General features: G+C 41.7%; 1 protein-coding gene across 10 annotated transcripts in view; it reads left to right on the top strand.

Moving 5' to 3' along the window:
* The first annotated feature begins 2,184 nt into the window (after nucleotides 1–2,184).
* Nucleotides 2,185–27,529, top strand: part of CHD2 (chromodomain helicase DNA binding protein 2) — a 72,775-nt gene continuing 47,430 nt past the window's right edge. For 5 of the 10 annotated variants that reach the window (XM_037394808.1, XM_037394806.1, XM_037394805.1 and 2 more), the window contains exons 1-2: nucleotides 17,401–19,099; nucleotides 19,435–19,568. In XM_037394808.1, coding sequence (XP_037250705.1) covers nucleotides 19,507–19,568 — 62 coding nt within the window. In that variant the 5' untranslated portion in view covers nucleotides 17,401–19,099; nucleotides 19,435–19,506. Of the gene's footprint in view, nucleotides 2,608–5,274; nucleotides 5,347–6,062; nucleotides 6,158–10,396; nucleotides 10,458–17,400; nucleotides 19,104–19,434; nucleotides 19,569–27,529 lie in introns of those variants that run through there. The other 5 variants (XM_037394812.1, XM_037394811.1, XM_037394803.1 and 2 more) reach the window with 4 other exon arrangements.

Here is a 27,529-nt window from a genome sequence, read left to right as displayed (position 1 = left end):
AAGCAATAGAAAGGCTGGAAATTGTACTCTGAACTTCTAATCTTGGTCCTTGCTGTGAAGTCATACCTTGTAGTTGGCTGAAAATGCCGACATAAGTAGAAGTGCTTTTGCTGCACCCTACTTTCATCTAGTTCCTGCCTTATCCTTGGTTGCCTTTCCCCTTTCTTCACTGTTGGTAGTTTTCTAAGGAGGACAGCATCTGGGTTCTGTTCATGCAAGCACCTTTATGCACAGTTATGTGTGAGTGGTTCCACCGAGAGCAAGAGGATTAGCCTTTGCAGGAATCAGAACGGGAATGAAGTTGCAGACCAGGCTTCCTGCTCTCCGTAGGCTCTGTAGACCAGAACTTCATTTCTTCTTCTTGTGGGAAAACAAACCCAAAGGCCTTTTTGCCCTTTTTCCCAGCTGAGAAGCAGTATCTGCAGTTTTGCTCCACCGTTAATTCCTTAGCTGGAGGCTCCCATGCTGAGGTACCTTTATGCCACTATCCTTTTTTGAAGACTGTAACCATCTTATCACCACTGTCTACAAGTCAGTAGGTATGTTTGTTCCTCCCCTGCTATCCTGTACAAGGAGGTCAGCTTTTCTCTGTATTTTGAAAGGAAGTACATCTCAAACTCAACGTGGTTTTTCCTCAAGGGCGTTAGTTGACTGATTCTTTTCAGCTGACCAGCTGCTTCTGGCTTTTCCAGGACCCAGCTCAGGAGATGGCTGCTGAAGTCCAACTGCACAACTTCAAGCGCCAGGCTAGCTGCTGAGGCCTTCCATTATGATTTTAAACATTGTTGGTTTAATTGCTGCCATAACTGCCCACATGCTTTGTATAAAAAAGGAAGATCGGGACCCCTTTCTCTCTGCTTTTAGCGGAGTAAGCTGTGCGAATGAAAAAGGAGAAAGGCATGTGTATCATTCAAAGTGACTGCTGAAGTATGTAAATATTAATTACGCTGTTCAGTCGTGTTTGCTGGGTGTGCCTCTTCAGAGGAACATCCTAACCCACTGGCTGGGGACAGGCATTTATGACAAGTGACCAAAAATGTGGGGGATGCCCCTCAATCCTGCTGATATCTGAATTGGTTTCCATGGCAGTAGTCAAAATAGGAGACAATGTCCTGTTGAGGTTGGCATACAAGACAGTTTCTATGGAGTCGGCTAAAAAAAGCACCATACCTAGTTTTATTTGGGTGTCTGTGGTGCTTTTGAGAGGTACTAATGAGGACTGGGACTACAGGCAGGTAGCACGGTGGTGCTGGCTCTTCCCACCAGCGGGGTCAGGAGCAGGTTGAGGGCGCACGGGCCGTGGGCCGTACGCAGGTCAAGGGAGCCAAGGGCTTTGCGGCACCACGTTCTGCGGTGAGGTGGAGCTGGTGCCCAGGCCTGCCCGGTGGATGGGCAGCGCCAGGGCCCAGGCCAGGCTGCTGCATAGGTACTGTGAGAGAAACGAGGTGCTTATCGTGGGAATGGCAGCACAGGGTGCAACAGCAAACCGGGCCGTTGGGCGAGGGGCTCCTAACGAGCCAGGCCAGGGGGGCTGCGCCTCGCTGTAGGCGGCCACAGGTTAGCGAGGGGCGCCCTAGGCACCCCGAGGGATGACGGGACTTCTGAAGCGGGGGTTAGCAGCGAAGGCGGCGCTCGGACGAAGCGGGGTCACTGCTGCCACGAGGCGGGGTGTGCCTCTTCAGAGGAACATCCTAACCCCGGCCAGGTGGGGCTGGGGAGGGGGTGGCAGCGGGGCCCGGGGCCGCCGGCGGGGCGGGAGCTGCGGGGCGGGAGCGCCGGCCCAGCTCCCCGCCGCCCTCCACCCCCTGAGGGGCAGCTTGTGCGCACTGGGCGCGAGCCCGCGGCGGGCGGGGCGGGCGCGCGAGGAGCCGGGCGGGAGCCAATGGGGAGCGGCCGGCCGCCGCTCGCCAATACTCGGCGGCGGGCGCTGAGGCGGGGAGCGCAGCCAATGGGAGGCCGCGGCCGCGGTGCGCGCGGGCCCGGGGTGGGGAGGTCGAAGGAGGGCGCGGCGCGGCCAATAGGAGCGGGGCGCGCGCGCTCGGGCCTGGCGGGGAGGGCGCGGCGTGGCCAATGGGGAGCGGCGCGCGGCGCGCGCGCAGCCGAGGGCGGGCCGGGAGGGGGGGCGCAGCGCGCCGCGGGTAGGGGGCAGGGGCCCGGGCCCGCCCCTTCCTCGCCGCAGTGAGTAGTAAGCGGGCGGCCATGTTGTGCGGGGGGGAGGGGAGGAAGGAGTTGAGAGGAGACGGGAGAGACTCTCACACATACGGCACAAGATGGCCGGGGAAGCAGCCGCAGCTGCAGCCGTGCTCCCGGGCGCTCTCCCCGCGGCTCGGAGCGGGGACGCCCGGCGAGCGCCCCGTGTGCCGGTCTCGGGAGCCAAGTCGGGCCCGGCACTCTGGGGGTTCCGGGGCGACGGAGGGCGGCGAGCTGGGCTGCCGTGCGGGGCTGCCGACGGGCGGAGGGCAATGGCGCCGGGCGACGAAGCGCTGCCCGCGCCTCTCCCTTGCCGGGCGGGCGCGGGGCCGTCCATCGCCGCCGGCAGGGCGAGGAGGGGAGCAGCGTCCCGTTCTCAGGGCCCCCGTTGCCAGCCAGCGGGCTGCTCTTCGCTGGGTAAGTGCCTGAGTCTCCTCGCTTCTCATTGTCCTTTGTCCTTGGGAGGAAAAACAAAATGTCCTTGGAGCCGGGAGGGGGAGGGGGCGCCTGCCTCTCCCTGCCCCCCCTCGCCGCTCCCTGAGGGGAGCCTCGGGGACCCCCGCTCGTCTCCGTGACCCCTTTTGGGTGCGGGGGGAGCCGCGGGGTTCGGGGAGGGAGCGGCGGGAGAAGGGGTGCCGCAGAGGGAGCCCGGCTCGGCGGCCGCCCCGGTGACACTCGTCGGCTCCTGGGCTGCAGAGCGCTCCCCCTCCCCCCTGCTCATGCAGCACCGAGGGGGCTCCGCACACCCCGGCCCCCGATGCAGCACGGAGGATGGGGGGAGCTGCAGACGGGTTCCCCAGTGCAGCAGTGAGGAGAGGGGGGGCTGCAGACCTGTTCCCCTCAGCGCAGCATGGAAGGGGGGCATCTGCAAACCAGCTTATAACTCCAATGCAGCAGTAAAGGGGGGGGGGGGGTGGTGGTGGGGGGAGAGGTGAAGACTGTACTACATCATCAGTTAAATGTTTAGCCCCAAGCCCGTACCTGTTCAAAGAGCGTTTGGTGCCCGTTGCTGCTCAGATGGGGATATGTTTTCGTAGTTTGTAAGAACAAAGACGCCATGTCCTTTTCTCTTAAAAATAAAACTTGGTGGTTTTTTTGTGGGGTGTTGGCTTTTAACTCTTTCTAAACCAGTAAGAAAAAACAGGCTGCGGATGAGACAGCTTAGTACTTTACTGAAACAATAGATAGAAATTTACTTCACTTGAAAAACAGCAGTTCAGGTGCAGAACTTTAAGGAAAAGTCTTAAGAATTAGATACGATATGATTTTTGCAATTAAAACAACAATACAAAAACTTAACAAGCTTAAAAAAACAAAGCTCGGTCATGCCAAGTCTACAGTTTAAAGTTGGCAAAATACTACAGTTGTGATTTAGAAGGCACTACGGGAAGAAAAGGTAGTTACTTAAATATGAATTACACGACAAGGAAGCGAATGGGCTTGTGTGTGACATTAAAAGCTTTTAAAAATAATTAATTGGGTGTCAGTTTTGTTTTTAGTATTCAGTTTATGCATTTTTCAGGGAACTCGCAGTCATTTCTGTTCATGTAGCATTTTTATCGTTCTTTTCGATGGTTAATAATTTAGAAGTTGTACGACGCTATTGCAGGACTCTAAAAACGCAAGTTTAAATGGAATGCCTGATGTTTGTTTTGCGCTGGCTCGCATTCAGCAATTACCAATTTAAGGGTGAAGTTGTAATTCCAATTGTATTAAAAGTCACTGTAGTAGGGCAAGAGGTAAATATTAAGAACTTCAGTTTTAATTTGAGATTGTGTGTAGCCATATTAGTTGGATTTATCTGGTGCACACTTGTACAGGATCATAAAACTCCGTGCAGGTTTTAAATACTGCCATTGGAGGTAAATCAACATTTTTCGGTACTTCCTCTGCACATATAAATCTGTCATTACAACAATGAAAGCTGGCTTTTGTTGGAAATAAAAATACAAGTTTCAGCAACCATTGGACTTCTATCACCTCTGTGCAAAGTCTTCGGTATCTTTATGTTAGATTTGGATTATGGTGGTTTTATAACCTCAGCAACAGTTCTGCAGTGTAGAACAGGTTCTGACATACACACTTTGCTGAAAAGAAAGTTCTAGCTTTAGGTGGGTGTCTGCTGTATTTTTCTTTTTTTAATATATTGGGTGATAATTTTTAAATAGCTTTGACTTGTTTCTTTCAGCTACTGAAAATGAAATAGCTAAGTTTCTGAAAATTAACTGCTCTTAATTTTTATCATATTTATTCAATGATTCTGCGTTTTTATGTATATAAGATGTAGGAATTTCATTTATGTTTAGTATCTTTTAATGTAATGTTAAAATGTTTTTTTTTTAATTACCCACGTATTTACAGAATGATTCCAGACTTCTGCTAGAGTATGAAATAGTGGTGATAAATGTAACTGGTGCAAAATAGAACGTTAAGCCTTTTCACAAAAGGCAAGAAAAGTTGGCTAGAGGTAGTGCAAATATGGTGTTCCTTGTGTTAAAGAGCATAGTTTGGGATCTGATTAAAGGTTAAAGAAGCTGAATGCTTAAAAAGTGTGTTCTGAAGGGCAAAAAAGATACCTTTCTAGGGGAGATCAAGTAACTTAGGACTTAAAATTTTGAGAAGCTGATGGCAGAAGCCATTTTAAAATTACTTTGCTATCACTAGAGATTTTATTAGATTTTGCATAGCCTACTTCTGAAGACACTAATGTGGAAAAAAAAGTACAAGGACTGTGAGGTATTGTGTGATAAATTACTCTTAAGAAGAATTGACCAGACATTTGATCTTTAAGTCATTCTAAATTAAAGGGAGACAGAAGAGCAGATTGCAGGTATTCATGCAAAAATATAGATCATACATGTTCTATGTCAGTCACTCTTCCATCTCCAGTGTTTTTTTTCAGCCAAGTATGTGCAGCCACCCGTACTTTTATTTTTAGAGTTGAGTTGTAAAGATACAGTTACTGCTATCATAAGTTTTTCCTAACTTAATAATTACCTAAAGATCAATAAATTTCAAGCATCTGACTTGTTCTGCTTTTCTAAAGCAAAATGTTGAAAATTTTCATACTTTCTTTTTCTTTAGGTAGAATTCCATGAACAATATCTTATTTCCTGACTGGCTTCCAGAAGAGTCATTCATACCTTATTTTCTTAGGTAAGAGTGGTTATAACTTGTGATAGTATGTTTATTTCCTTGTTATTTTTTTGATCTTGGGATTTGCCTTTTTGTTATTGCGCAGATGGAGAGGAAAAAAAAAAAACCAAAACATTTTTTAAATTGGAGAGGACACATTTTATAAATTATCTGGACTATTTAAAAACCTTTTTTTGCACATATGGGGAGAATGCCTTAAAATAATGTGATGTTCATGCTGCAGCTTCCATATAAATTTTATTTTACTAAGGCTGTTTAGTAAGTAGATTATTTTTTTAATATATGTATGCGCATACATGTGCATTGTTGTTGCTGGAAAGTAAAGTATTTTCATATAAACCTAGAAGTTCCATTTGTCCCAGGAAAAACGTACATTGAACTTTAACAATTTTTCAGGTTTTGTATTTAATGAGTTGGTAGCATTAATACTTGGGGATATTGTAGAATTTGTGTATGACAGTAATAATCCTAGACTTCAGGTTTTCATACAGAAGATTTTTGGGCTCTGTTACTCAGTTTTGGAGACCTGAATGCCAGTGCTTGGCAAGGATAGAATATTATGGTTTTGTACTGTAGGTAAAATTTTTATTAATCGTAAGACACCTTGTATGTATTTTGAAAAAGTTTCTGTCAGTTGAGAATGTTAGAATTGTAGGTAAAATCTGTATACACCTTTGTTTTCAGTCAAACATGGTGGTTTTTTTTTTTCTTTAAAGGCTATTATTACTCTGGATATTGTTCTTACTTCCAAAGATTCAGATGGCTGGTTGGGTAAAAGACCTTGAACAAAATTCTGTACTGTACATACCAGGTATGTTATTCTGTGTTGTGTTTCCTTGTTTCTTTTGTTTTTAAATATTTTGGAGGATAATGGGGGGGTTGCAGCAAAATAAACATTGAACATTTAAGCTGCAATGTTTTACCTTCTTGAATTTTCTTTTCAAGTTTTAGTGCATTTGAAATCTGTTAGTGTGTACTGAATACAGTAATGGCTCCTTACACATCTTCTGAGATTTTTTTTTTTGTGCTCACTTATTTATAAGACTTTTTTAAGAATCTGACATTACCATGCCAACATGCTGTAAACTAAAGCTGTGCTTATGAGGACTGACTGCCATCTCTGCTAAGGACATACGGTCTAATCAAACTTCACAAATGCTTTTCTTTCCATTCAAGGTATTGGTTCATTAGCAAGTGACACTCATAAGCTTTTCTTTTCCAATAAGTTGTTTTTATACAATAAACATAGAAATTCTTTTTTCAGTGTAAATTTTACTCTAAAAGCCTAAACCTGCACCTAGCTGTTATGAAGTGTCTTGCTGTCCTTGCAGTATAAAAAAAATCGGCTTTCTAATGTTTGATTGGTTTTATTATTTTTTTTTTTCACTTTAAGGCTCTGCATTTAGAGACAGAGCAACATGTTATATTTGAGTCATGCTTTTACCACTGTGTAACTAAAAGTTGGGATCTTGTTTGCCTGTCTTAACTGGTTCCTTTTCACAGCTTACCATGCTAATGTACTTCAGTATGTATTCAGGAGCTCAGAGTGTAGGGTATCTTCATGAAGATGTGTATCAGGATTTTCAAAAATACGCCTGATAATTTGCATTTTAAAATTACATAATTTATCACGATAATTTAAGAATGCAGATCTTGTGAACCCCTGCCTGAGTGCCGCTGTTCTCTTTGGCTTGGATGAACGCTTCAGCCTGTTCATATAAGAAAAATCATGTACTGGTTTTGCATAAGCTTTTTCAAAATGTCTCTCCACGTTGTAATAAACCTTCATATGCAGTAAGTCACTACTAATATGCAAGGCAGGTTTCAAGTAATATTTATAGGTATTAGACTACTGTTCACCATGGATGTCCTGCAAAAAAACACAGCTAACGAGCAAGGCTGTTAAGTGTGTTCTAGAACTTCTTTGTGTAACTGCCTGCTGTGAAGTTTAAGAATTAGAAGTTTGTGTTAGAAATTATCTGGTACCTTGAGAGGAACAGCAGAGCATACTTGAAATCCCACGTGAATTTTCAATTCAGAGAGTCAAAGTCACCAGATACTGCATGATCTGTTACGATAAAGGCAAGACTAGCCTGATTCACATAAAAGACTTGTAGTGATGATGGGACTGATCTTGTCTTAACTCAAAACTTGTTTTCCTAATGTGTAATCCTTAAATGTCTAAAGCTGCAACTTCTAATTGGATCTGCTTTCATAAAAAAATTACAACCACCGTGCACGGTGCTCAAGAGCAGAGTCATCTTGACTAACCTGGGCGTTTTGCAATGAGTACAAAATGGAGCACTTTGGTCTTAAAGGTCTTACTTATTTTCTATGTTGTCATGATGCTATTTGTGCTGAACAGGTATTATAATAAAAACAGTTTTAAATGTCCCTTGTTACTTTTGTGAGCTCTTTGGAGCTGCCTTTTCTTCTAAGAACAGCATGTTTTAATCTTGTAAATGGCAGCTTGATCTTTAGGTTGGGTAGACCTTTAGTAGGCTAGCGGCACACTGCTGGGGACTTAAAACTGGGAAAGTTTTAAGTTCATGACCACACTGCAGCATACTGATGAGGACTGACGAGGTCAGAAGAATGCTCTCTGGTCGAATCTTGGTAACTTTTTCAGTAGAGGAAGCTGTTCCTCTGGTGGTACAAAGTCATGTTAAGTATTCTCATAGAATTGATCTGTAACATTGGTAGCTTATATGGAAAAACATCAGTGTGCTGGTATATATTATCTTTGCTGAAATACTTCAGTTTATCCTGAGAGACTCTGTTACCAGGTTGATAGCTTTAGAGCATTTGACCTCACCTCTTGCTGTAAAAGGTGTGCTTTCCTGATTCTCTGGAGCTAGCAGTGCCAGTCTTTTGGTGAAGGAGTCATGGACCTATGATGCACGGTGTGTTTTATGTGGTGTAGGCCATACTGTGCTTACAACATCTCATTCTATAATTTAAAACCAAATATAAGCCACAACTGTAAAACTACTTAAAAAGAAGAAAAACGTGTTTATTTTTAAATAGGGCGTGGATTTTTTAATCACACAGGGGCTACAACAATTACTGAGAGTAGTCTGATGAAAATATTTTTAGTTTGACATTTATTAAATAAATTGAATGTTAAAGAGGAAATACAGGTGTTAATCTGAAAGACTAAATTTTTTCAGCTGAAACCTGTGTTTACTGGCTCTGTAGTTCATGGCTCTTGGTGTAAACCTTCAGTGTTTGTGATGTGTTCTATAGTTCGTGAGTGAGTTTTGGATACTAAAATTCAAAAACTCAGAATGTAGCGGTCTATTTTATAATGGTGGAAAACGATCACTTGTGTGATCGTATGAATGAAATGTAATATGTTAGTAAGATCTTTGTGCTATTTTTACAAAACTCAATGGTTTATTTGTTCACTTCAGAGTGGAGAAGTTTTACTGCTACTAGGTGTTACCACTCTGACAGATACTAGATTCCTTTTGCAAAATTCTGCTGAGGTCAGAAGAACGCACTCTGGTCGAGTCTTAGTAACTCTTTCAGTAGAGGAGGCTGTTCCTCTGTGTGGTACAAAGCCATATTAAGTATCCTCATTAAAGTTTCTGTGAAATTACCATAACTGGATGCTACTTCTAGAATTGAAGACAACAAGAATGAACTTGAATGCAGTGATACATGTTTAGCTGTGCTGTAAATTATTTAAAATGGCCAAGACTCGCAAGCTGAAAATTTTGCGGTCATTAATGCTATGTAGTCTTCATATATTAAATTGTAGCTTCTAAGTGTTTTTTCTTTTTTTTTTTTTTTGAGTAAAATGGGACATATAGGACAGAAGGAGATTTAATGGGCATAAGTAAACCTCTTTACCTGGTTAATTTCTTAGGCTTTGCGTGACTGATAGATGCCTCTTGGATTATTAAAGTCCAGCAACCATGTTGTTTCATCTACAAAGTGCCTGTCCGCCATTTTGAAGTATTTCAGTTTTGTGCCTCCATTTAATAGCAGCTGTTGGATCACATTTAAATGCATGTTTTGAAGCTCTAAATTTCCTGTTCATTTGGATATTCTACATGTTTTTGCCACTTTACTACTACAACTTTTTACTGTTTCCCCTTCCTAAAGGGATCTTTTTCCATATTAAGTTTCAAGTAAATTATATCAGCAAAGAAACTACAATTCTGTTCATCACAGCTTGCTTTCTACACATCTGAGTAGCTATCAGTTTGAAGAGTATTTAGAATATTGTAGAAAATCATGCACAGTATGGTATCACTGAATAGGTTCATTAATTTTTACATATTTGAGGCTATATGCCAAGATAAGTAGATTCTGAGAGATCACGAGAGAAGCAGTTTGCTTGTACAGGTTAGGAAGATAACTTGTGTGGCTCATGATAGTGGATGACTTCACACAGTTGAGATTTACAGTAAAATAAGGGGGTTTCATGAGTTGTAGAGTTTTAGGTCTTACTTTAATTCTGTTGCCTCTGCTTAAGGTAATTTTGATTAAATGTTACTGATGTGGATTGCCAATAAGCTTTTTCATAGTTAAGTTTTCAAATTTGGGCCTTACCCATACGTGGGATAACTTTGAGATATAAAAAACTTATTCCATATCAGTGTTAAATATTTTCACAGCATCTAGCTGATAGCACCTCTCAGTAAAAATGAGTATTTTAGTTATTTTTATGTGAAGGGCAGATCAGTTCGTGTAAGCATACTTTCATTTGCCCAATTTCTCTTTTTCAAAAACTTACAAAATTATTTTTGTTGTTTTGTTTCTCAAGGGATTTGTGTACAGGACTGGGTCTGACTTTCTTGGGTGGTTTGCACAGGTTCTTTGATAATAGGTTGCCTAGTGATACTTAAAATTATTTATTAAAATGTCTCTTGTGCCGTATGCTGTGATCTGCTGGGAATGTGCTTTTTGAATTTTATTTTATTTGAGGATAGGGATTTTTGTAATATTCCTAGGCTAGTGCTCTGGTCTTGTAGATCTTTAATGTTTTAAAATTATTTTAATTTTTTTATTTCAAGTGTTTAATATACCATTTTCCCTACAGATGTGTTGAGGAATTGATTTACTCACTGTAACCAAAATAACTGCTCTTGGTTGAAGCACTGGTAAGTTGTGTTATTCCTAATAACATTTTCTACTTAGCTTTTAAAAAAACAGCAACACACGTGGCTATAATGTTTAACTTGATGAAGTTTTTGGCTGGATACATCCTGAAGTTCCTTAAAGTGTGTCTGTGAGCACATGTTTCTAGAAGGTTCAGTTAGAAGGGCCACATGATGATTCTTGCTGGGCTCTTTAGGAGAGGAAGCTATACTTGGATGGTGCTCTCAACCTGTCTCACTGGAGAACAGCTTTCATATCTAATTGTAGGTCTTTGATTTTCTGTGATTTGACTCCGTATTTCATTTAGAACATTAAGTCACAGATTTAATGCTTGTTCAGAAGGATTTGGTACACAATGTCTGTCTCTACAGAGAAGTACTACACAAAATTTGGATAACAAATGGTGTGTAAGATATAGCAGGAAGAACTTGTCTTACAAGCGTCTAGTGTTGTCCTTTTATGCTTCTGTCAGGATCTGTGAGAGTCTGAGCACATAGGAACTGTTCTATGATTTTTCTGTTTCTGTTCATTTTTGAAGCTTCAGCTTTGCAGAAAATGGTATGTAATGCTGGTAACAGCTTCCTATATTAAACTGCTAGCATATAGACTTTGTTTAGGAATCATTCCTCATGGTGTCAAAATGCAAAATTGGCAGGCTTGAGTAGAAAAATTAATTCAGTTCTGTGCTGGATGAATATGGGGATAGGATTTTCTCCATTTTCCTTATCTAAAAGGAATTTGGTCCTGATGACCTTTTGCTGTCTCTGGCATGTTCTGTAACTCTTGGGAGCTGTCTCTGGAAAGACCCCAAGTCCTTTTGTCTTCCTGTCTGCTTAAAATTCAGACTCCTTTATTTGACATTTTTAATTGGGGCATCCATTGCGTTTTGTGTACATGAATTAACTTTTTTTTATTTAGTGGGAAGCTCTGTTCCTGTAGAGCTATGCTTTGGAATAGATGCTTTTCTTTAAAAGAGACAGTTTCTTGGAGACAGTTCTTTCAGTATGACATGCTACCTGATTGAGTAATGCCAGCCTCAGACTGCAGACAGCTTGAGAAAATGTGTTCCAGGATGCAGATATTCTTGTTTCAGTGGATAGATGATAGATAGTGATTTTTAACTGTCTGGTGGCTACGTGTGTTAGCAGAGACCTTCAGCAGCCATGCTTACCATGTACAAACTGCTGTCTATGCTGCCTTGGCTGCTAGAAAAGCAGCTTCTCCCTGTTTGTACTCTAAAGTCCCGTGCTTTCTTGGGGTCTCTGTCTACTCATGTGATGTAGAAACCAATGTAGAGCTCTTTTGAAAGGAAAAAGGAGTAGTGGGGGTAAGGTGCAAACCTTGCTAGGCCCACATTATCGTGGCCTTTTTCTACTTTTAGGTACAGCTCGTTTTGAATCAATTTTATCACTAAGACTACAGCTCTGAAGCAAAACAATAGAATTCACAAACTTTGAGCAATTCAGTTCTTAATGTGTGTACATGTGCTCAGTTTTGATGATCTTTGATTACTGTTTCATCTTCTTCTGCTGTGTTCTGTGAGTTTTATTACTTTTTCTGAAGTCTTAGGCTATTTTTCACACTACAGGTGTGTGTAGAACAGCATATTTCTTGCTATGTTAGAAGTAATTATTACTCCTTCCAGCTGTTCCTCAAAACTCTCCCTATGCTGTCCACTGATGCCTTTTTTCCTCAGTAACCTGCTATAATCTGTAAACATGTGATTTGTGTTCCATTTTTGTATTAATCTGCATCTGTTTCCTACATCTTTCTGTGTACTTTTTTCTGTTTTCTCTCATTGGATTGTAAATTAGTTGTTGTCAGATCTGGTTTCTTGAGCAGGAGCCTGACTTTTCAGTTACAGACCAAGGAATGCTTCCACTTTCCTGTTTTCTAATCCTTACCCAATGTAAAGGGTGAAAGTGAAACTCTTAATTGGCTTAAAGAAACAGTTTTCTTCAAAATGTGTTTGTAAAAACATCCAGATGTATGGATCTTGAAAGATCTAGTATTACTGTCTCTGGTTTTGAAGCACTGATTTTAATTACTTTTTTTTGATAGAAGGGGCAAATATTTGAAAATGGGAGCCTTACTGCAGTTGGCATGCTTTATTATATAAAAATAACATCCACAAAAGAGTGCATAAAGTCACATCTTACTTGAAAATTAATCTCAAAACCTGGCAAACAACCTTTCTTAAGTAAGAATACCTGGTCTTACATGAGTTGTGCTTTTACTCCTGTGCTTGCTGAACATCTGATAGTGGTAAAAGCAGGCTTAGGACTGTCCAGAGTACTTAGTTACTTTTAAAGATGTCTTTTGGTGGACTTAAAGGTGGACTTTTGATGTCGGTAAAGGACAGGTCTGCTTTTCCCTCTGGTGTGAGAGTTACCAGAGACGTGTCTTGGAGAATAAAATCTTGCATTAATGAACTTCGAAGTGTAGAACTTCAGGTTTGGTTGCTCAGAACTTCCATTCTGTCCATTCAGCTCCCTCTGTTGGAGTGAATTTCCCTTTACTAACAGTATGTCATCTCGATTTTTAAGTTTAAGCTTCAGAGCGTGAGAGTTTTTCACTCTGGAAAACTTTGTAGATGTAGTGGTGTTTTAGGCACTTGCACTGATGCATGGGTGTGTTACATGTTGTTACAGGCCTTCAATCTCACACTTCAGGAACACAAGGTTTCAATAGACATGAAATAGCTGAAGCCATGTTTTTGGCCATAAGAGATGTCTTTTATTGCTGTGGTCTCTTAATAGGTAGAGCAACAAATAATTAGAAAAAAACTGAAGAGAAAAATTTTGTAAACTGAAGATGTTTCAAAACTGCTGCCTTAAACCTTTAGGCATGTGTTTGAATTCTGTCTGTTGACATGGAGTGTCAATATGTTACCAGTGATGTGAAGGAAACCTTGAAAGTATTACATGACTATGCAAGCCCCTTAATCGTTATGAGCAAAATACTGTGTTTGGAAACAAATACAGTAAATAGTAGATAATAGAAGTTTGAAAAATGGGATGATGCCTTATTGATTCTACAAAAGGAGCAAAAGGCTCATGTCATTAGCAAAAAAATAGGGTTCTTCAATGGCTACCTGAAGTATGGGATCACTGCATATGTCTTGGTGGAGGAGTATTTTTTTTGCAACATTATTGAAACCTCTTAAGAAAATGTGCCTTAATTCATAAGTAAACAACTGCTGTGAAATCTTTTAAAGCAAATGTAGATTTCACATGAAAAAGTGTACAGATTGCTATTAATATTTTGGCTGTTACTGTAGCATCTTTTTGATGTATGAATAAGTTACAACAAGGATTGTTGTAGCATGTTCTTAATTATAATATATCATCAGTTCCGTTGACTGCTAATTATTTTACAAGGTCAAGAGAAGAGTTTAACATGAATGTGGCAGGATTACTTGCAGAGTTTTGGTACAACCAAATGTAGGTGAACCTAGTAGGGAAACTTGCCCTCAAATTGCTTTTGGCAGATCTCATTAGTGTCTAAGGCAGGAGGCTAACCCAACTGAAAAGGGCCTTTCAAGGTTGACTAATATGTAACTAAATTACATTTTTGAGAGGTGGGGATAGCTGATACCAGTAATTAAATTTCCTTATGTTAAGACCGTTTAAATTATTTTTATACTTATTGTAAGAAGCTTATTTATGGGGTTTCTACTGTGCTCATGTCAGTACTTTGAGTACTTGATTGTGACAATAATTGACAACTCTGTGGTGACTTGTTTTTCATGTTTTGGTACCTCAGTCAAGGCATTAGCATTAAAAAAAATACTCAAAGTTTTAATTTGTCTTCAGATGCCTAACTGAATTTGAAATTAGGCTAATGTAACAATTGGAACTAAAAAACCCCCCAAAAACAAAACAACCCCCAAAACTGTTCATTCAGTTTACTATGGGGAAGAAAAAATATGTTTCAAAATATTTCATTCTATCTTAACTGAGGGTGAGTTGAATGCTTGAAACAAAGAACTTCTGCAAACTTGAATGCTCAATTTCTGGTTCTGAAAATGTGATGATCCTGTGGTTGAATACTATTACAACTATGTACATTGCACAGTACAAGGCAAAGTGAATTACCAGATCCTGTGTTCCACTTCTGTGTGCTGCTTCCATTGTATTTAAAACAAGGAAGTCTATAAAGTAATATGGAACAGGACATATGGGCAGTTGTGAAAGTCAGACTGAGGCTTGTTGTACTGGTTCCATTGCTGTTTGCTTTGTTGTAACTGGTTATTTTGAAATGAGAATGGGGAAACTGGAATGAGGAGGCAGAGACCACTAGATGGCTCCACGATTTTTGCTGTACTGTGGGTAATTTCTGCATCATGTGTAAGAATCTGCCCAGGATTACCAGGGGAACAATGTAGAGGTGAAGTTGGGTTTCAGACTAAAATGGGGTTAAAGCTATACACATTCAAAAGAGTAAATTGGCACTGGAGTGCAGATACTCAAAATCATGAAGACATCTAAAAAACCCTTTTTGTATGTTGGTCTCTTCTACACATAGCATTGTTTTAAAATTATGTTCTTAACACTTAATAACTTCCTGTACTTGATTTTTGCATGCTAGGAGAGTAGTAGAGGGGTTTTTTAAGTACATGAGCTTATTTTCTTGGATGACAGTGTAAAGATGGGGACACTTGGTTTGTATTTATCCATGTGGAAGTCATTTGATCACTTTGGCTCGTCACTCACCTGTGGTCTTAGTTGCTGTTACTTGAAGAGTACAGTTGGAATACAGAGCAGGGCTAGTATGGCGGCCTTGCTAAAGACAACTAGTGTAACGTTACCATTTTCATCTGACTTTTGACGTGTCCTTTCCCACCAGTAACTAAACCAGTCATTCTATTTGTTTATAATTGTGTGTTTGCTGTTGCACTGTATGTCTTCCATGAGCTGGGAAACTGGGTTAAGGTGGTGTTCAGTCACTGTCTTTATATAGGAAACCAGTTTTCATGTCTGTTACCTTGGTTTTGATGCATCTATGTCTTTGAAGAAAGGAGCATGGACAGTAGTTAAAAAATTTGGCTTATTATAATGAACATGGTTTTCCACTAAGCAGCGTCAGCTTTAGTAGGTGGGTTAGTCCAATAAAGATGGTTGCCAGAGCAAATATCTCTGATTTCCCACTATTGATTTCTCTAGTGTTTTAACGCTATGCAGAAATTTCAAAAGGAATTTATGGAGCCTGAAAGGGTTCTTGAACTTCTAATACTTCCTCCCCTACTTCTTCATAGTTTTGGTTAAAATTTATAATTTTTGACTCTTGAACTGATGATTTGACATTGTCCATGGTAAAAGTAGGTGTTCTGGAATGTGTAATATAGAATGCAGCATCAGTTATATGTTTAAACTATCTTCAGGGTGCAGTACTTGAATGTCTTAGTTTAAAGATATGATCTGTATTCCAACAGCATTTTTCTTTTAATTTTCCATAAAGAATCCAATCACATGAAGAGTGTCAAAAGGAGTCTACGAATGGGACACCAAGATGGCAGTTCCACTGTTGATTGAGAGGTTGAGGAAATGGACTAATGCATGAGTGCTGTGATATGTCTGTCCAAGAAAACGATGTTAAAACATGGACTCTCGTGTTATTAAACCAGAGAAGATCTGGGTTGTGATCATCCTATCAGAATGGACTTTGCACTTGAATTAAGCAGGGGACGGTATCAGTGGCTATCCAATGATGGATCTGTTTGAGGACTGGGTGGCAAAATTTTACTTCGGGGTTGTATGTGCATAACAGGCAAATTCATTTGGTAAGAGATCTGTTGCTACCCCTTTGGAGAAAATGTAATGTTTTTTCAAGTGACTTAATAAAAGGTTTTGGTTTCTTTCACACTTTGTGTTTGTCCTTTCTGGCTGGTATTTTTTTGTTTTTTGTTTTTGTTTTTTTTTTATTGTGTTGATGCTGAAGTGGGTTATGTTTTTTGGTTGCTGTTAAAGTGAGAAATACTTTAGCTGCTAAGCACTAAAAGGCAAGGTAAAATTTTGCGCTATACTTGATTTAAAATGTGGTTTTCGTTTGCAAATTATGTTCACTTTGCCATGACTTCCAATGAATTTTTATTCACTGGTTGGTTCACTCAGGTGCTTAATGTTAGGGGTTTTTCAGTACTTGGCCTATTGTCAGGGTACTTCTGCTGAACTTTCTGAAGTTATTTTAAGATGGAATTGATACTGATTGAAGGCTGAGTAAATACGACAATAAAGGAGTGCCTGAGTATTTTGTGTAACTTTTTTAGGTATGCTTGTTTGGATGTATATGGGTACAGAAACTTTTCAACAGATTTCCTGGACAGCATACTTCCTAAATGGTGTTTTCGGTCTTAAAATTGTTCCGTACAAGTGTCCAGTCGGCTTCACTGCTATTTAATGTAGACTTAGATGCGTGATCCTGTACCATGTATTTGATAAGAAAAAATTGAGTTGTTACGGGTACTGCTACAGATGACATGTTAACCTTTACAAATGAATTTTAAAATGGTTCTAATGTTCAAAAATCAATTTCCTTTCAAGTTTCTTGGGGATCAGGTAGTTAAACTGTAGCCATCTTCCTATGTATGTTTCACCTGAAATTTTTGGCTGTCTTTGTTTTATGCTGGAGGGGCAAGATGACAAAGGTGGTACTGATCTAACTTAGGTGTTTTCTCCTAAAAACAAACAAAACCCCATTGTGTATATTTAACCATGTGGCTTGCCCAGTCTTTGTAAATATCCATTTTTACCATGATGGATTGTTCATACCCGTTTAATCCAGCCATTTTGATGATGCATGCTTGCTGAAGTTTGGTTTTGCCATGTTATATGGTGGAGTTGGGTACTGGGACCAACCTGAAGGGATCCCCGTTCAGATGAGTGGATTTCCTTAGCATTACCCTGGATTGCTTGGAATGGTCTTGCATTGTGTTCAGGTGCAAGGGGTTGTCTGTAAATAATCAGGAAAATGACATTCTTTAAAATGGGCTGTGGCAACAGAGCGTTCCTACCCAAATCCATTGATGTGGGAGGATGATAGGTTGTTGGAGGATGTGCATGGCAAGTGTGTGGAGGAATTTGAAGGGGACTATCTTGGACCTACTGGTAGAAGCCAGTGTTGTCAGGCTGTTGGGATGCTGTGCCATGGGTGTTCATAGAAACCCAAACTAGCCTGGTACCCCTTTCCCCCCGCAGTGGTCCCCCAATGTCCAATTTCACTGTCTTGTTGTGTTGCTTACGAATACGCAAGATGTCCTTGCGCTTCAAGGTGTCTGTTGCTTGTGGGAAGACAACGGGTAGTCAGAATACTAGGCTAGGGGATCCTTGGGTCTCCTCCATTTCCTCTCTGATGCATCGTCTCCACACTAGGATATTGTATTTGAGATACTGCTTGATTTCCAGTTCTACAGCTCGGCTATTGTACGGCTTTAAAATTAATTTGTTGTGTTAAAATCTCTTAATGCCCATTAATGGGTTAAGAAAGTGAAGTAGAAATAACCCTTTTAATAGTGTCAGCCTTGTTTTGCAGTAGTGCCTTCACATAACTGATGGAAATTGTGTAGCTGTTGGATTTTTGTTGTTGGGGAGAACCAGCAGGGAGGCGCTGTTGAGCTGGCGGGTGTTACCAGTGATGCAGGGCTTGCTTAGGAGCGGGTGACGCTTCTGTCCCAAGCTTTAAGCGCAAGTGTTGGGTGACGAATGGAAGAGCTATTGTCTGGGGATACTGCCACTGAACTGAAAAAAAGCTACCCCTTGGGTGGGGTGACCCCCAAGGTGGGTTGCTGCTGGCTGCATGGCTGGCAGCTCCACTTCCATTCTTTCAAAATGGCTTGTAACAGCACCACTTCCTGTCCAGGGAGGAAGTAATTTTAGCCCAGGCACTGGAATATTTAGCAAATCTTTAAAACAAAAGGCACAAATTCCATTTCTTTCTGGTTTCAAAAGGGTGCCTGAGCCACATGGGGTTAAGGTGCCCCTTCAGCTGGGGTAGTTGGAAGAAGCCAGGGCTGTGGGGGTAGCAGGCACCCTTTAGGTGGAGGCTATCTCTTTTTTTGGTAGAAATGAAGGGGTGGGTCTATGGTACATCACCTGAGTTGTGGGGTAAATGTAGAGAGTGTCAATCAAAGGCAGAGCTCAGAGCTGGGAAGGAGCTCTAGATGGCGGCTGTGCCTTAGAGAGAGCGCGCTCAGCTCCGTGCCTTCCCCAACACTTTACGCAACTTTCCCTAACTTTCGGGCAGCCTCAGGGGGCCCCCACAGCCCCTTGCCTCTCCTAGGCACTAATCGGGGGCCGAGCGGACCTTTTTCGGGCAGAAAAGCAGCTTTTGAGGGCTCCCTTTTCGTGCCTTGCTGGAAAGAAGAAGCCGTGGAGAGAGCCCAGGTCGTTGTTTTTCCAGCTTAGAAGCCATGGCGTACCTCCATTTTTGTGCGCTCTCCTAATGAGCTTTTTCCCCCGGACATTTTTGTACTAATTACCGCTTCTTTTGCTTTATCAGCAGCATATTTTTGGGATTAGAATATATATTTTTTTTCATTCTCTGAAATTCGTATTTTATCGTTATAACTCTAAATATTTTGGATCTAATGTTTTTCCACTACCCGAAACTAATATCGACTTGGTCCTGGTGGCGGTGCATGGATCAGGTAGGTGAGCAATTAATAATGATAATTTTTAGATTTCTGCTGTTTTAAATACTTAGATTTTCGACCGATTTGAGCTGTATTGGGATGACGCAATAAGATACAGAGATTATTTGCATCCAGTGTTACTTTGGGAAAGTTTGCAGGATGCTCCTCTACTGTGTTTATTCTCGGATTTTTCTTCTAAAAACGATTATTTGTTTTAAATCTCCGTTTTGCCGTGTTGATCAGTGTTGTGTATTGTTATAACAATATCATTGCAGCGTCAGGACTTTGTTCCTGATAATGAAAGCCAGTGAAACGAGCTGGGACCTTACCTTTCTTTCAACTTTTGACAGTAAATACCTGGGCACAGGACTTCAAAGCAAACAGACACCCCTGACCCCCTCTTAATATTTAAGAATAAAAAGATGATGAGAAATAAGGACAAAAGCCAAGGAGAGGAGGGTTCAGTCCACAGCAATGCATCGAGGTATGACCTATCAACTTTCTTTTTTTTTTTTTTTTGTAAAACCTGTGAATACACTGTTTACTTTGACAGCCTTGGATTACTGTCAGTGCTTAATACAAAACATTTTACTGATTTTGCTTCCTTTTTAAGGAATGACCTTGAGATTGTTAGCATGCCACACCCTAATTTTTTTTGGTAGCAATTTCTGAAAGTTGTGTTGTGACTTAAGGGCCCATGTCAGAGTCAAAAGGTACTGTACCTTTATTCAGGGGAGCCCTTTCCTCTGTATTATGTTTTTCCAGCTTTTGAATTTCAGTTTTTAGGTTTTTTGTGCTGTGAAAAATGACCTTGTCGGTTTAGCCATTGCTGCATTGCACCATTTTACATACAAGGCAAATTTTTCTTTGAAGAATCTCAGAAGTCTAAACTTTAACTGAGGGCCATACAGAAGCCTGGTGTAGTAGTAAATTATAGTAAATAGACACAAGAAAAAGTTACATGAATGAAAAAAAGCTCATTTTAAAATATAAACTGAAAAATGCCTGTTTGTCTGATACCCCTTACTTCAAATTTTATTTGAGCTTGTAGAACTTTTGATACTGTTTAGGTATTTTAGAATATTTTTATACAATTTAACCAGACTTTCTCCTGCTGGGGATAGCATTTTGTATCATAAAATATACACTGGTACTGTTAACAAGAGGCTCCAAATGCTTTGCTTGTTTGTTTAATGTATTTTTGCTCAGAGTGTTTTTATTTACTTTTGTTGAGTAATGAGATTCTTTACAGATTTTTATAAACTTAATCTTGATGTGGAAAAAATGCGAAATACTGGAAATGTTTGTTTGCTGGGAATGCAGAAGTATAATTACTGGATTGCTCATTTTGTATTTAAAGGGTCGGCTTTTTCAGAAATTGGAAATTAAACTATATGCATTTTTTTCCTAGTTTGTAAATACAGTTGAGTTTTGCATTTTGTTAATTTTAATTGAATTGTGGCCTGTTTATTTTTCTCTGGTGTTGTCTTCAGTAATTTTTAACCAACATTAATAAAAAAGAATTCTGAACTGTCTGTTGTATCACATGTGCTCTGTGTGATGTTTGCAGGTGTTTGAGTAGTATTCTTGATGTCCAGTATTTAACCTTCCTTAAACACACAAACATGAAATACCGTGGGAGTATATATCTATTATCAAATTACTGTACCCTTCTAGTATAAACGTGGATGGTATTCTGGATGTATTAAAATTGCAGTCAAATTTTAAATCCTAAAATGGATATGGGTAAGTTTGTTTAATTTGAAATTATTATTAACTAAATTAGCCTCAGGGACTGTTGGAGCATTACATATAGCACCTGTACAGAGCTTTTATAATGCAGGTTTAAAAACACATCAGTCTTTCAAACAGTGTTACCTTTACTGTAAATACGACACACAAAATATTGCTGGAAAAGCCAGGCTTTTTTTAGAAATTACTTACGAGTTCTCTTACTTAAATCTTCATGCTTTTTTTTGAAGTGCACATTATCAGCAAGAGCAATAATGGGTATAATTTGTTCAGGAAATTTAAATTAAGGTATTTTATTGGTGTTAGAAATATCATGCTAAACAGGAGGTGTAATTGGAGACATCTAGCAGTAGTTCCAGAGAAAGAAGACCTTTGGGGTTTTTGTCCTTAGCAGTATTAACATATGCATGGTGTGTCTTTATGTGTGCTTTTGGTGTTTTGGTTGAAAGATTTTGTGGTAATTGATCAATTTACATGTAGCACCTGTTGTGTGAGATCACCCTTTTCCCCCTTTACAATTTTTTTTTTTTCTCAAAATAAACTTGCTGTGGGTAACGTCCACTCACCTGAAGTGTGGCAACAACTGAGCACAGGATATTTGTAAGTGAACCCCATCGAGCTTATTTCTGAGCTGTGAGTCAGCTGAATGTCATAAAATGGGCTTTACTTCCTGAGGTTGACTTGAAGTTGTAGGGGAAATGATTTCTAGGAAGTAAAGCCACCACTTTGCTGTGCTTTAGCCCAGAAATGCATTGATGTCTGCATTTCACGTGCTGCTGGCCAGCTTTCTCCCCAGTTGTGAGACCAGCTCAGCATCTGTGGAAATACATGAAGTCCTGTTAGATAAATCCCTGTTTGGAGGCCTGGGTGATGGCGATGGGTGGAAAAGGTAGATATGGTTGGTGCCATTCACCTGGGCAGGAGAAGTGAAAATGCAGGACTAGAAAAAGGTGTTAAAGCAGAAGAAAATACAATTCCTGTGTACCACCTTAGTGTCCTAACTGGGGAGTATGTTTGCAATTGACTACCTCTCCAGTCCTAAGGAAATGCAAAGGCATGTGCTGAATAAGAATACCTGAGAGTTGTCCCAAAATAGGTGATTCCTCCTGGGGAGGGTAATGGTGTTAACTCTTTGCAGTTTGTAAGGTGAGGGGTGTAACTTGGTGCCTTTCTAGCCAAACAGCCAACACCTGTCCTTTGTATATTGACAGTAAATCTTTCCAAACTTGAAGCTGATTGATTTTTTGTGCAACTTTCTCCACCTAGGAAAAAAGTTGGTATGCTGCGTTTACTAATAACCACCACCTGTGTACCTGGGACTTGCATTAAATAATTGAACAAAATCCTGGTGTGTTTTCTAGCATTTTCTGTGCTGCATTTCTGAAAGGCAGGTGGTGTGAGAGGGTACATCCCTGGTGCAACCCTAATGTGAACTTCAGAGGTGAGAGGTAGGCTGGGGGTCCCCCTGAAGTCCAGGAGTGAGTTTTGTAGGGGATAGTAAGTAACACGCAGTGGATACGTTGTTCTTCCAGTTTCCCCTGGCCTGAATCTGTTGCAGTTGCTCTTGCACCTCTTAAGTAACACCGGTGTGGGAACGGTTTCTGCTACAGAAGCAGCAGGGCTGAAGAAACCCTTGTGTCTGTATCCAGCTTTTGGCGTCTCTAGCACTAAAACATCATTTTGGGGGAGAGGGAAAAAATAAAGGTTGTGGTGGGTTAGATCTCAGCCCGTCTTCTGTTCAGAGAGCTGGAGGGCTGAGGTCTGAAATGGTGGTTTTTTTGCTCGGCAGCCACCTTACAGAGGCAGAGTGCTCTGCGGTGTGTGCTGCAGCCTTTGCAGAGCAGAACGCCCTCGTTTGACGTGGCAGCCATTTTATGAAGATGTAGTTACATGCGAAAGAGGATTTGGAGGGGGGGGAGGAGGGAAATGAAGATGTTAAATAAAAATTGCCCTCCCTGGCCGCCGATGAAAGCGGAGGGCATCCCTTTCTTGTTTCGCTGGCGCTGGGGGAGCCCCGATTCCCTGTGAAAGGAGAGGGGAAGGCTGCACCGCCTGGCATTTTGGTGCGGGTCCAGTTCAGTCACAAAATGGCTGTTCCTTTGTGCCGCATAGCTGACAGACATACTGCATTGCACTGTGTGTACTCTAAAAACAGCAGGAAGTTGCTGGTGGGGAGTTCAAAGGCCATCTTGTGCTCGCTGGGGACGGCGATTGGCTGCGCTCGCTTGGTAACAGGCGGCTGGTGCGGAGGCAGAGCCCTGCCTGCGCGTGATGGCTGCGCACGCCGCACGGCCTCTCCCACGCCTGCCCCAGACACTGGACTGGGCTGCACTGGGCTGCGCTGGGCTGCACTGGGAGCGTGGCCGTGGAGCGCGCGGCCGCTGCTGCCTTCCCTCGCTTCGTCTCATCTGGCAGGCGCTGGCTTTTATTTTATTATTTTTTTTTAATAGTGCGGGCTATTTTGAGAACCAAGTGACTTGAAAAGGAACAGGGTTATTTTTGGTGTGGCGCTTTTTCTTTTTTTAAACTTCAAAAGGAATTGCAGAATATCATAGTATTCCTGGAACATCTGGCTTTTTTTTTTATAGCGTTACGGCTTTCAGCATTCTTAAATCACTAAAACTCACTCTTGCTTTCAGCGTGCGTTTTGCAACTCATTTTCTTTGAGCCGAGTGGAACGTTAAACACATTTATTAAAATGCTGCTAACCGGGTTTCAACTTTCCGTCCGGGCTGAGGGGGTTACTTTTTAGCTGTTGCAACCATCCTGTATGCACTGAGTCTTTCAGTTTCATTTGCACTGCTGGCTTCTCTAACAAGGATTTTTTATTTCCTCCTTTTTAAGCTTTAACCCCTTCCGAAACTGGAGGCTTTTTTGAAAAGGGAAAATGCTTGATCAGTGCAGAGCATGAAAGGAATAATGTGCAAGGAATTCAGATGAATAATGATGTAACGTGTGCAGCACAAAGGAGATTGTTCTTGGTTTGCTTTGTTACTTCTGTTTCACATTACCCTCTCGAAGGAAATGTCTCTTCTAATTACGAATACACAATTCTGAGACTTTCAACTTCTCTGTTTCCTGTTTAGTGATTGCTGCCAGGAACGGATACGATACATACAGTGCTATAAAAAGGGCTCACTAACTGCAAGAAGCTACATTTAGCTGAAATTTAGTATCTTCTGGACTTTTCTTTTTAGGCATCTTAAGCTAATTAGTCAAATTTTACATATTCTTCAAATGCATGACTTTTGCTGAATAAAAATGGGAAAATAGGAATAAAGAGCTCACCTGGGTAATCCTGTAACCCTGCAAAAATGCTTCCGTGGCACGCAGCGTGTGCTGCTGCCGGGGCATTGCTATCCTTGCGTACACGTGTGTGCACGCATGCTCCCACACCACTCCTGCCTACATTTATTTGTGCCTTAGCCAAGAGAAGTTGATGTGGCTGAGTTTGTAGATTAGAGTCTGTTCCGCTTTCTGTTGGGTTGATGTTTCACCTGCTGTACTTTGAGGGCAACAGTTGCCCTTATCTGCACCTTCCCCCATTTCCTACATGAGCTGAAGCTGAACTCTCCCATGGCTCACGGAGAAAAATCTGTTGCAGTGCCACAGGGTCATACCCCGACCGCTTGTAAGGGATGGCACTTCTGAGAACACAGGATCTCACCCCTGCATCTTGGGAGCAGTGTGTCTGCCCCCATTTGGGCTAAAACAACCGCACTTCATTTGCATTAAAACAAGCATTTCCACTGTTAACTTAAGAGTTTTGAGCAGCCCCTGAGGGAGGACTGGGAAGGTGGTGGCGTTTGGTTGTAATTTCTCCAACTCGGTATAGGGAGAAACCAGGTCCCATCTTTGTTTTCATGTTGCACTCCTTGTCTCAGAAAGCTGTTGCTATCATCAGCAGGTTACTGAGTTGCTAAACCTGTCTCTGAGGAATTTTTATACTGGCAGGCCTCTATTCAGGCTTATCTCTCCTAGTTTTAAGGAGCAGATGAGGGTACCAGTTGGCAGATCCAGTGAGATTAGCCACGGGGTTAAGGACCTGGGCCTGTGAACAGGAGTGTAGGGACTGAACTGAAGCTTCTGATGCCATGGCCTTGCTTCTTTTGAACTCAAGACAGTTAAAATCTACTTTGGGTGGGTCTGCATCTCCTGATACATAACCTGGAGGTGTATATATATCCACTGTACCTTGTTCCACGTTGCAGACAACAGTTCCAGCAGGAATTGCAATGTTGTCAAATTAGGCTGCTAAGATCTGAAGATGGAGAAGTATTTCTAAATCTCCAGTTTTCCCTAGCTGAAATCCAGCTCGGGAAGCTGGTGATAATGGATGGGGGAAGATCCTGTTCTGCATTATTCCCCCTCCTCAAGGAAAATAAATAAAACCACCACCACTGGTGGGAGGGGATGGCCTGGATTACCATAATTATACACAAGCAGCCTTCTAGCAAAGGATGTACTGTTCTACTGACATGGTTTTATGTAAATTTTTCTGATGTGTTTTCATTAAAAGATGAGTGCTGAAGTGCCATTTGAAGATGCTTTTTCAACAGGTGGTGGTGGTGTGCTTGTAAAGTCTGCCTTTCTGTCCTGTAAAGCATCCTTGAAACGAAAGCGAAAAAGCCTAGATGAAAAATTCACACCTAGTGACTTGCAGTAAAGTTTTTATAAGCCTGTCACGCTGTTAATGCCTTCTTTTCTTGGAGCAGGGAATGTCTTTTGGATATAATAAGCAAGACGTTGATGAGTCTTTCCAAATGTGCAGTAGCTTTTACTACATCGCCACTTGTGCAGCAGTGCTGCTGCATTACAATTCTCAATATAAAGCTTGCTTTATATTTACCTGTGGGCTGAGATCGTCTATGCTGCAGTATATATGTTTTCTTGGCCTTGACTTCTAAGGTTAAAAAAAAAAAAAAAAAAGTTTGAAACGGTGATCTCGGATTCCCTGCTGGTATTGTGCTGGTTTCGTCTTTGGCAGGGCTTCTGTGGAGTGTGTTGGCCAAGCACCCGGTGCTTCACGGACAGGATGCTGAACACTTCATTGCTCATGAACCTTTACCCTGGCTGTGAACAAGTGTGTTGCAATGTCAAGAATCCACTGACTCCAGAACACTTCACTCCTTAGGAAAAAGTTGTGTTGTACCTATTTGTGTTTCTTGCAAGTTTTATTGCTAGGTATAGATGACTTAATAGAATTGCTAATAGATTAATTATAGGAGTCATTTGCATCTCTTTCATGGGGAGGAACCTCTGCTCTTAACTACAGAGTTGTGACCAGTTGAGAGCTTTGAATGCCTTGTGCTGTCGTTAAAATGGAGTCTTAACTATGGCCCCTAAATTTTTTGGCTAAAACCAGCCTTTAGCAACAGTCACTTGAAATAAAACCCTCAAGCCAGGTCAGGCTCCCCTCTTCTGAACTGCAGGTCGTCTGGAACCAGAAACGAATGTGTGCACCTTCGTGTTCTTGTTAATGATTCTGGGTCCTAAGTGTCCATATTACTGCATTTTTCTAATGTTAGGACCTAAAGGAACCTTGGAAACGTTAAGGGAGAAAAAAACAATTGCCTCTTCTGTACTAATTTAAACCAAAATTGTGTGTGTGAACCCTAGCCCTTCCCCCGCTGCATCTAACATCTCCTTTACAAAAGGTCGGATGCTGCCTGTGGCCGGAGTTCCCTTTGTGCTGCCATGGAGCTTTAGTTGAGCTGTCCCCTGCTGTGACAAAGCAGAAGCTGTGGCTGGAATGGCAGAGGGGCACAAGGAGTTAACTGCCACCACTGTCTTGGCCTTAGGGGAAGGTGTGTGCCCCTGGGCTCCTTTCACTTCGAACTTTGGTGGTGGGTGCTGCCAGGAGCCAGCCTGCGCCCTCCCACAAGTGGTGGATGTGGAGCTGAAACGCTTGGCTGCTTCTTTGGGAGGGAAAGACCGGCCCTTTTCAGCAGTCTGGGAACGGCCGTTGTCCTTTCCTTTCTGTGCAGGGAAGGAAAAGGATGCTGCCTTTGGAGGTTCTCAATGGTGCTCCTTAATCAAGCAGACAGGTTTTGACTCCTTTTGTCCCCGTGCTGTTTTTTTTTCTTTTTCTTTTTTTTCTTTTCCCACTAAACATCCCAAGCATTTTCAGCCTCTGGCTCATAGATCAGAGAGTGAGCGAGCCAGCTCTCCCAGTCATGAATGAACTGCTCGTTTTGCTTGCTTATGCAAGCATAATGTGGTGTCTTTGTAGTGGAGGGGAAAAAAAACACCCCACTTTTGGAAAATACTTGTCATTCATGATAGCTCGATGTGCTTTACAGGGAGCTGCAGCAGAGCAGCAAAGGTGGTATTTAGCTGGCAGTGTGCTCAGGATTGGCTTGCCTCTGGCATTTGGGAGTCCTGTGCTGGGGCAAGGAGTGGTGGCCAGAATGGGCTGGAAATCCCACAGCCCAATTCAGATGGTTATTTGGCTAGGATACCTGCCGAGTGCATAATCCCTGACTGTTACAGTTAGCACCATGGCCCTATTGTGCCTCTTGATGTGTAAATGTAATTAACACCCACTCTCTGCAAGCAGAGATTGTAGTCAGGTGTGGAAGGAATATGTGCTCTCTATGGTAGTTCTTCTCACTTGCCTATTTAAGAAAAAAAATTGCAGGTCACAGATGAGTTTGGGGAAACATTTTTCTGGTTTTTTGAAGGACACATTGG

This window comes from Falco rusticolus, chromosome 7, assembly GCF_015220075.1.
Source record: "Falco rusticolus isolate bFalRus1 chromosome 7, bFalRus1.pri, whole genome shotgun sequence".
NCBI classification, from domain to species: domain Eukaryota; kingdom Metazoa; phylum Chordata; class Aves; order Falconiformes; family Falconidae; genus Falco; species Falco rusticolus.
Note: the sequence above shows the minus strand (reverse complement) of the source record. Positions and strands in the feature narration are given on the sequence as shown.